The sequence below is a fragment of the Helobdella robusta genome, assembly GCF_000326865.2.
Source record: "Helobdella robusta unplaced genomic scaffold HELROscaffold_24, whole genome shotgun sequence".
Taxonomy (NCBI): domain Eukaryota; kingdom Metazoa; phylum Annelida; class Clitellata; order Rhynchobdellida; family Glossiphoniidae; genus Helobdella; species Helobdella robusta.
This window is the reverse complement of record NW_008704261.1, coordinates 2,184,583-2,195,643: the sequence shown is the minus strand read 5'-3', so window position 1 is coordinate 2,195,643 and position 11,061 is coordinate 2,184,583. Positions and strand designations below refer to the sequence as shown.

Sequence of the window (11,061 nt, the reverse complement as noted above, 5' to 3'; positions counted from 1 at the left end):
TTACACACAGACGCGCAAAAACCGCTGCAGAATGCACGAAATATTATTCATAACGAAAAAATACTCCCTACTATCACCTGACCTAATACTAATATGTTTCCAAATGTGATTGAAAAACTTGGATGTGTTACGGTCCATGGGGCCGAGGACCTCGATACAAATCGGTAAAAACTCCATCGAGGGGAGAGCTTCGTCATACTTCTTGATCTTTTCATCAGATGCCCTGGTTGCAGCCAAACCGCTTTCTTTGCTAGTAAGCTGCACGTAGCGCTCAGCAAAGGTGCCCGGAACGGTAACGTCCCACGCCAAGCACCTGCCGGCTCTCCAAGGAATCAAGGTACATCCGTCAGGACGCTTACCATCATGCGCCGCAATGCCCGACGGTTTCTTTAAAACCGGAATTGAGGCCTTGGAGAAAAGCCGGCACACAAAATTGTTTATGGCTGAATGTCGCTGCTGGTGACCTCCGCCCAAACGACAAACAAGACCATGATGGCCGAGTTCATCCGCCTCCGCGCCACACCTGCATGTGTATCGACTCTGAACGGCCAACTCCAGACGGAAACCAATGGCTGTCCTGACCGTTTCGTCATCCAATCTGGTACCCACTGACGTATTGGGCAAAAATTTCAGCCAGCCACAACTCGCCTCGCTGGATACTGCCAGCAAGCGAGCTGAGGTCGCCGAGTCAGGACTTGAGGAATGCAATTCTTTGAATGTGCGTTTATATGCTTCCTCCAAAATTTTGCCCTGGAAAAGGTCTGTTGGTTGGAATGGAGTCGGTGGAGTACAGTGTAGGCTACTAAATTGCCAAAGAAGGGCAGACTGTAGGTCAAGCGTGGCAGATGCAGAAGATTTATAAACAATTGATGCAAGCTGAACCACGCTTAGTAACCCCAGTTCCCCAAATTGTACCGGCAGCTGAGCCTGAGACCAACCTTTGTCAGTAATATCGATGTTACAAATGGCTGAGAGGGCCACCCGCAGAGCACCCTCAAATTCGCACAAAATGGCCGCATTAACAGAGTTGGATGTGCGCAAAAAATACATCAATTTCGGCAAACTGAGGGCGCCTCGGATGATAGTCAGTGCGTCGTGGACCGGGAGAAGAGAGACACGTTTGAGGGCAAATCTTAGCTCAAAAAGTTTTTTATTAAAAAACCTGTTCTGATGATTGCCGGCCATCATTGGAGTGCATAAAAAGTTTAATGATGAATGGGGCATTGTGGGGATATTAGCCAGCACCTGTGGCATTTGCAACGTGTCATTTACGAGTAGTTCACACTTGTTTGCGTTTAATTCAAGACCAATGATGAAAGCGCCGACCCTCAGCGACAGGAAGTCGTTTGCTAAGGTGTTACCCTCTGCGGCCAAGCTGATATCTGTACACCCTCGCACGATTCCACCACCCAGGCGTCGTAACCAAGAGAAGAGACTCGGCCATATGCGGAATGACAAAAATTATAAATTTGAGGACAATGCTGCTTAACTACCTCTAACATTGAATTTCTTCTCAGGGTGTTGAAAGCGTTCTTGAAATCAATCTTCAAGAATCCCCACTGTTTTGGAAGTGCTAAAATCAGTTCACGTATGGCGTGGACGGCCGCCTCAGCACCACCCTTCACGCCGACGCCCAATTGGATAGGATAGAGTTTGGCTTTGACCTGTTCCAACACTAGCACCAGAGCGCACTTACTGGCCAGCCTCCTCCAGAAATTCCCCACCACGATGGGGAATTCTTTATGTGCTGAGGCCTCAAGCCATCAAGGCCTCCAGATGAACCATTATTAAACGACTTTAAAGCCGTCAACACCTGGGCTGGTAAAACGCGACCATTAGACGGCTCCTGCGCGGGGAAAGCTCACCTGTTCAATGGAGTACTGGGATGAATAGCCTTGAGTTTAGCGAGTGTCTCAGACGAGTTCTCCGCTATGCCCACGAGCGAACAAGCAAGTCTGACAGCCACCGAGAGACTGCCCTGTTCGATCCGAGTAGTTACTGCACTAATCCAACTGTTTAGATTGTGCTTACGCGGTTTGGTGTTGTGGTCAGTGTTGAAGCTTGTCAATAATCTTGACCTCGGTTGAACTGAATTCGGCCAACCGTTCAAAAACGTAATTGGCTTGATTAATCCTGCGACCGCCCCTGGTGGGCTTGAACAAAACAAATGTGAAAAAACATTGGAGCCTGCACCAATGGGCCGCGTCGCAGGGATCGTCACAAACGGCCGTCAATAAAGCCGACAATGCTTTAGATACCTTGTCTCTACACGGTTTGGGAACGTGATCATACAGATGAGCAGTCCTCAAAACGGCCGTCAGCCTGTCAAAAAGATGAAAAAAATCTACTTGGGAGGGACTCTCCGAGACCGACGCCAAAGAACCACGTGTGGCAACATGAGGGTTGATGACAGGTGCGGCTGTAAGAGGCGGTCGCGCGGAAGCAGATGACCTTTAAAGGTCAGAAACAAGATAAATTTGTCATTACTGCAAATTGCCACGTCACATTGTAAGAAATTGTGAAAAATGGCATTCCGATGGTAAACCAGCAAAACCAAGAAATAACAATCTACGCGATGACAATAATAAATCACTAGTTGTTATGGAATCAAGTGTTTTTGCAGTTGACGAGTCAGCGTACACTGATGAGGGGTTTTTTGACAATAGAGCAACGTGTTATTTAACTTTCCAAAGAGACATATTTCAAAGTTTTGAAAAATGTTCTCAACCGAGTAAATTATATGTTGCAAATGGTGATACTGTAGAAGCTTTTGGAAAAGGAATTGTTCATCTTCAAATGAAAATGAATAATAATGGCAAACAGTTAAACTCACAGAGGTCTGGTATGTGCCAAAAGTAAAAAGAAACGTGTTCTCAGTACTTTTAACTCAAGATAAGAACAGAAATAGCTCTTTTGTTTCAACCTCAAGAAGTTGTCATCTACTTATTGACAATGTGATAAATGTTGTTGGAATAAGAAACAATATTGGAGGTTTGTTTAAACCTGTAGCAAAAACTGTTAGACCGTTGAATTCTTAAGTTGAAGTTAACTTTATCAATGATCAAGATGCATTGCAGTTATATTCCTATGCAGAAACGACGAAAAATGGATTTTAAAGCTGTAAAGGGTATTCTCGTTGGATATGAAGGTGACGATGGCTACAAATTTTTGTTCAACCAGGAAATAAAATGCTTCGACCAAGAGATGTTATTTTTGATGAGAAGGTTGTCAAACCAAATTCAGTGATTATTCAAGAAGAAAGTTGTTCAGATGATACAGTTTCGATTGATGATGAAATCAAAGATGATAATAAAGAAACTTTGATTCAAGAAAATTTTTCAACTGATGAAGATGTTCACAACCATTATTCAGTTTTATCTGATAAAGAAGATCAATCTGATTGTTGTAATCAAATGACCAAAGGTATGGTTTTACGTGACAGGAATAATATCAAAAAACCATCTTGTTTTGATCTTTTTGTTATGTCTGCATTATGTGAAGTATTTGAACCAGAGAGCTACAAAGATGCCAATTTAAGTGATGAAAAAGACGAATGGTTTAAAGCCATGAACAGTAAAATGCAGTCAAACGTGGGATTTGGTAAATCTTCTAAAAGGTCATAAGGCAAGACCAAGCAAATGGATCTACAAGGTAAAACACAATCCAGATGGTTCTGTTGAACGTTTTACAGCCTGGCTAGTGATAAAAGGTTTTTCGCAAAAAAAGAAATTGACTATGAAGAAACCTATAGTCTTGTTGTTAGAAGTTCAACTATAAAGACACTATTAAGTGTTGCTGCAAATGAAAAGATGTCACTCATGCAGTTTGATGTGTCGACAGCATTTTTATACAGCAAACTAGATGAAAATGGAGCAATCTGAAGGTTTTAAAGATGATTCAGGAAGAGTCTGTAAACTCAAGCGAAGTCTCTATGAACTTAGACAAGCTCCAAGATGTTGGAACAAACGCTTTGCTGAATTCTTGAAAAAGAAACATTTCAAACAAAGCGATGCAATGCAGATACTTTTTGTTCATTAGAATATAGGAAGGAAAGAAACTCATACTCGCACTGTACGTTGATGATGGATTAGTTGCAGGAAGCGATAAAGAAGAAGTAAAAATTTTCGAAAAAGAATTAAAGTCAGAATTCAAGATAACATCTAAACCTGCAACATATTTCCATTTTAGAAATTAATCAAGATGAGAAGGAAAATATTAAAGTCAATCAGTCATCTTATACAAGAATGATTCTTGAAAAGTTTGAGATGAGTCAGTGTAAACCCTGTACAACTCCGATTACAAAATCTGAGGAGTTCGATGAAAACAAAAATGAACACGAGGAAGTGAAATTTCCTTACAGATCAGCAGTTGGTGCATTGATGTACTTGATGACGGGAACAAGACCAAATATTGCATATGCAGTTGGAGTAGCATCCAGAAGTTTGTAAAAACCCAGCAAGTCCAATGTAACACAAGTCAAGCAAATTTTCAAATATATGCCAGGCACAGCAGATGTCGGTATTGTTTAAGTCCGGTCAAAATAATACACTAATAGCCTACTGAGGTGCAGATTATGGAGGCGATAAATCTAGTGAAAAATCGACATCAGGTGTAATCTGTATGTTTGGAGGAAGCGTGATCAGTTGGTTTAGCCAACGTCAACCTTCAGTTGCGATTTCAACTACCGAAGCAAGAATCGTTGCCGCAAGTGAAGCAGCTCGTGAAATGATATGGCTCAAACGATTGTTGAACGTCATTGTAGATCTAAAGAAAAAGCCAGAAATTTTTGTCGACAATGAAGCAGCGATTCGTTTAGCACATAATTCAGAACTTCACAGAAGAACAAAGCATATCCATATTAGACATTTTTTTTTGTCAGAGAAAAGGTTGCAGAAAAAGAAGTTTCAGTTGAACAAGTTGCAACAGAACTTCAAGTTGCTGATACTTGTGTACATGTGTACGTCGTGTGAAAAGGATAAACAACCTTTGTGGCGAAAATCAATCAATCAATCATCGTTTAGCGTCTAGAGACCCAGTTCTTCCGAGGTAGGACGTTGTTTTCTTTGCCATCAATTTTTTGCCAAATTAGGCGATCAGTTGTATCCATTTCATTTAAATTTAGAGCATGTCTTGCTCGATTGTTTGCGACCAGGACTTTTTTGGACGGTCTTTGGGACGTGTGCCAGGTACTTCGACATCTGCAAGAGAAGTTATGGCACTGTTTCCACCAATTATTTTTGAACAAAGTTTGTGGCGAAGATGGCTGCTTCAAATCAATGGTTGAAGATATGAAGAACATAATCTACATATGCAAGATTGTAAGTGGTTCTGCGTATGTCAGAGCTGCAACAATAAAAACTAAAAAAAATTTATGATGACGTAGTAGCAGTGACACGAGTAAGAATGGTGATTAAAGAATGAAAATTGTCACCTAATATATAGACAGATTTACTTGATTTTGGAATTTTCAAAAGTAAACATGTTAAATCATTTATAAAACAATTCAAGTCAGTGTTGGGAGGGCGATAGATAACATAAATTAAATAATTAGAATAATCAATATTTAGCAATTAAATGATTAGCAATTCAAAAAAAGGAGAAGAATATAAAAGGTCGTCACGAATATATTTTAGAAAACTTGAAACAAATATACCGACACCAACTCCTGTGGAGGAAACACGATTTTTTTGAAACAAAATTAAATCCAGGTAACTTAATTAAATTAGCATTTAAGTCATTAAGCCAAGTTTCGGTAATACAGATTAATGAAAAACAATCATTTTTTTAATCCATTTTATTCACAAAAAAGTGAGAGTCGGTCTAGCAATACATGCTCATCTAGGGTTGACTCCCATAAAACAATAAATTACAAAATATAGACTTATATTATTAGAATAAATTTGTCTCTTAAATACCTCATTGTTCTTAAATTTTCTAAAATAAAAATCACAAAAAAACCTGTTAATATATTTAACCAAAACAATTGTAAAATATTCTCAACTTCTTTCTAAATTCTGTTAAATTATTAATTGATCTTAAATATTGTGGCAGATTATTCCATTTATATGGTGCATAAAAACAAAAGTTCATAGATGTTATTTTATTTAAATTCATTAATGGCTTAATTATATTAGTATTGTTAGTTCTGTCAATCATTGGGTTAGCTATAATTTTAATTGTATTAATTAACATTATATCAGTTGTAGATGTTATATTGTTGATTATTTTAAATGTTAGTAAAGATGATTTATAGGAATTTATTTCAAAAATTGACAAAATATTATTATTATTAAATATGTTGTAATCGGAGCGTGTATAATCTGTTTTGAATAGAAAATTAATTATCTTTTTTGTGCGCTGTTTAGTTTGTTAAGTGTTTGTATTACCCCATACTAAGTTACCATAGTTAAATGACTAAAAATTAATGATTGGCAAAGTAGTCTTTGAGTATTATTATTTTAAAAAAATTTTATTCTTATGATTATGTCAAAACTTATATTAATTTTTGTTAAGATGAGTTCGATATGGTCATTAAAATTAAGTTTATTGTCGATGCATACACCCAGAAGTTTAAAGCTATCAACTTTCGTTATGCTCTCTCTGATCATTATTTTCATTGGAATTCAATGTTAAGGTTGTGTCATATATAGGCGTATTTTTTTATTTGGAATAATCATGAATTTTGTTCTGACTTCGGCTGTTAAAATGCATTATTGTGTAAGAATGCTGGAGATTGATAAACTGATTAACTTCTGGTAGTTTGAAAACGGACTGGTTGAAGATATTGTTGAAGATATCAGGATCTATTGAATTTAAAGTGATGTTTTTATCATTAGAGAAATTGTCATTCAGATCAGAGTCAAACGAAGTGGTTAAATTGTAATTAGCCATGATGAGATGATGGTGCGGCAGTGTTTGAAATTGTTTGCTGAGCTTGATTGTTGAAGAAACACCATTCATGAAGAATGACATCATTTGGCCAGTTTTCTTCATTCATCATCTTATCAAAATCTGCTTGGTTTTGTTTGCGTTGTACAAATAGAGGAGTCTCTGATTTAACCACGACTAGAAGTAAGGTTCTGGGTTTTATTTTATTTTACCGCGTTTAACTAACGTGAAGTTATCGCCAGTCTGATTGTCATCACTGTGCATCATTAGTGTCTATCTGCCCATGGTAATTTGATATTAAACGTAGGTGTTTTTATTGCTTCACTATTCGAATTAATATTTTTGTTGATACGACGTGCACTGTTTGAAGGTTGAGTTAAATTTGCATCAGCTTTAATACATTTTGTTGCAGCAACAGGTCTATTAAAGTTCAAAGCTAGAGAATTTAATCTTTCGTTCACCTAGAGTATTTGCTTTTAGAAAGAGTCCACCTGTGATAATTGATTTTTGCAAGACTCAAGTGTATTGGACAGCACACCTGTTGTTTCGTTACCATTTCGCTTGTTTCATTACAAAAATTTTCAAAACTCACCTTAATGACATTTTCCAATCTGGGCACTCTTGTTAAACCTTTGCTGACAAAAACCGGACACTTTTCTAGCAAATTATTTGATTCATGACACTTAAGAACAGTAATGCAATCGAACAATTCGTCTTTTTTAGTTGTCCCATTCAAAATTAATTTATCATTGTTGTTTTCAATTTTGCTTTTATACAATTCCACTTCACTTTTCAAACATTCTAAGCTACAAACAACCTCATCCCGAGAATAAAATTCAGAAACGTGGTAACGGAGGCTTCATTATCCAATAAACCGAGATAATTGGTTAAAAAATACAATAATTCATTAACAACAATTGCCTTAAACGCCATTTTCGACGCCATGTATGTAGGTATATATATATATATATATATATATATATATATATATATATATATATACATACACCACTATAAAGATAGTATTCCTGAGCCTGAATAACCAAAAGCCATCATGTAAACACTTATTCTTCCATCAGCTACACACACACACAAATTTATATCAAGCAGGAATTCAAAAAACTGTTTTTAGAAATGACTTCAACGATCGCTGGAAACATATATATAGAATATAAAATTGAATATATACTCTATATATATATATATGGCTGGAAACTAGAATGGCCAAAAGCTCTGAACTAAAATCCCTTCCTCGTCAATTCATTCCACACTCTTGGACCACTACATAATTTTTCAGATTAGTGAATAATTTAGCGCTCCTGTAACTGTTGGAATTCAAATAAACGTTTAAACAAATTTGCGTTTAAACCTACAGAATATATCGATAAGCTTGACGATAGTGCAAGTCACAACACTGGTGTCAAAAGTGGTATCTTTGAAGTTACAACACTGATGTCAGCAGTGACAATCGTACAAGTTACAACAATACAAAAAAAACAATAATTCATCAAACAAAGCATAGAAAACTAAACAGCTAATAAAGTAAGCGCACCAAAAATCAAGTAATAATTAATAATCAAACAAGCTTAGAACGAAAGCTTAGAACGAATATTTAGTTAAACAAGCATTAAGTCGATTACGCAAGCACCTAAAAATCAAATAACTAATCAAATAAGCATGAAAAATCAAGCTGGCAATAGATGAAATAATCAAAGATAAATAAAACAAAGGATTAAATAATCTTTAAAATTAACAACCAATCATTTAGTCAACAACATTCATCAAATTAATTTAAAAAAAAAAAAGTTTTGAGACCGGTCCTAATTAATCAATCAATCTTCGTTTAGCGTCCAGAAACCCGGTTCTCCAAGGTAGGACGTTATTTTCTTTGCCATCAATTTTTTGCGCCAAATTAGACGATCAGTTGTATCCATTTCATTTAAATTTAGAGCTTTCATGTCTTGCTCGATTGTTTGCGACCAGGACTTCTTTGGGCGGCCTTTGGGACGTGTACCAGGTACTTCAACATCTGCAAGAAAAGTTATGGCACTGTTTCCACTTCGTTTGACATGACCAAACCACCGCAGCTTGTGTTGTTAGCATTCGTCCTTTATATTATCTAAACCAGCACGACGCAGGATTTTTGCTGCACTCTGCTCAGACGTAGCTGTTAAAACGATATCATCAGCATATATTAGATTCCAAATGTCACCAGTGAGTATCGGCTTTGTGATTTTCTTTGTGATTTTCTTTGTGATTTCCCATACCAGTCCTGGTTAATGAAAGGGGTTTAGAAGAATTAGGTTTAGAAGAATGTAAATTACTCGACAAAAGCGGACCGGACTAAGCGAAAGTAGATTTAGAATACGAATGTTTAACAAATATCATGAAATAGTGAGAATGAGAATATTTAAAACGTTTAGTATTAATAATAGAAAAAAGATTGATAGAATTTTTTGACAAATTAGTTCCAACTTAGAGATAATCCAAGAAGTAAAAGATTTAAGACATAACGTTGGATTATTAGTTTGATGTGAATAAGATTCTAGAAAAGGAGGATATATGTATAAGAATCATCAGTATATAATCAGTTGATTATTATTGAAAGAAAAAGATGTATGTTCTATTAATTAAAGATATTAATTATATATATGTAAATATATATATGTAAATATATATATATATATATATATATATATATATATTTTGGTAACAGACTGTTGTTAACGCAACATTTCAAAAATTCAAGACTACTTTCAACATTGTTCAACTTTTTTATATTTCTTTTTAATTTATTAATGTCAGAGAAATTAGACATTTTATTGTTTTTTTTAAATTTTTATTAAATAAATTTGCAAATAGCTATTTCGAGTTATAGATAACTCATCTTCAGTGCATTATATATAAGGTATGTAAGATATTTGATAAGAAGGAACAAGTAATTATTAATTTATATAAATTATTTAATTAAAACAGAAAACCGATAAAATAAATTTAATAACATTAAACAATATAAAACGCGATTTTTAAAATTTTAACTAAATTTTAATTTCTATTTGCAAATTTATTTAATAAAAATTTGAAAAAAAAACAATAAAATGTCTAATTTCTTTGACATTAATAAATTAAAAAGAAATATAAAAAAGTTGAACAATGTTGAAAATAGTGTTGAATTTTTGAAATATATATATATATATATATATTTTTTTATTTAGAAACATTTGTATAGCGCAAATTAATAATTTCAAAAGCGCTATCAAAAATAAAATAACAAAATAACTGTGCATGATTGATATAAATCAAAATATTCAAATTCATTGTTTTTCCACAGAAAATAAGTATGTTTTTAATTCCCTTTTAAATGTCACAAAGTTAATTCCAGATCTTCTTAATGAAACTGGTAGGTCATTCCAGACTGTCGGACCTGCGACCGCAATATCTCTCGCACCTATTCGTAGATGCCTAGCTGGGACCGCCAAAAGATTCATATTATCTGATCTTAGATAAAAACAAGTTGTAGATGCCTTCATGGAAAATTTATCTGAGATGTAAGCCGGTGACATTCCATTCAAGGATTTAAACACAATCACTGCAATTTTAAAAATTATTCTTTTCTTAATTTTTAACCAGTTAAGCTCATTCAATATTGGAGTTACTTGGTCAAATTTCAATTTGCCAGTTACAAGTTTTGCAGCCCTGTTCTGAACCGACTGAAGAATGTCAATTGATCTATTAGGCAAACCGTAAAACAAACTGTTGCAGTAGTCCAGTCGTGATGTTATGAACGCATGGACCAGATCCTCCAGAGTTGATCTATCCAGCAAATGTCTGACTCGATATAAATTTCTAAGATGAGCAATGGCTGAGACTGAAATCATCCTGATGTGGTCTTTCATAGATAGCTCATTATCCAGCAGAATCCCCAAATTGACAGCTGTTGTACTAAAGGATATGTTTGTATCTCCTACTTTGGTTTACGTTTAGCGTGATGGCGGCACGTTTTCTCGGTGGTTTTTTAATTTGGGTGGATTCTTGTTTTCTGCTTCTGAACAAGTGAGTTCTCTTCTTTTTTACTATGACTATTTTTTTCTATATCTTTCAACATCTTTTCCTTAACTTGAAAATATTATTATGTCTTATTCTAGAGACTTTCTCTTAAGCCTTTCTAACACT

General features: G+C 35.3%; 1 protein-coding gene across 1 annotated transcript; it reads right to left on the bottom strand.

Annotated features, from left to right (window-relative positions):
* Positions 1 to 6,891, bottom strand: HELRODRAFT_172776 (hypothetical protein; the record flags this gene model as incomplete). Its single annotated transcript, XM_009019415.1, has 5 exons — positions 1 to 408; positions 982 to 1,132; positions 1,866 to 2,012; positions 2,104 to 2,419; positions 6,693 to 6,891. The coding sequence occupies 5 exons, from the start codon at positions 6,889 to 6,891 to the stop codon at positions 1 to 3; spliced, it is 1,221 nt and encodes a 406-aa protein (XP_009017663.1).
* Positions 6,892 to 11,061: the final 4,170 nt, after the last annotated feature.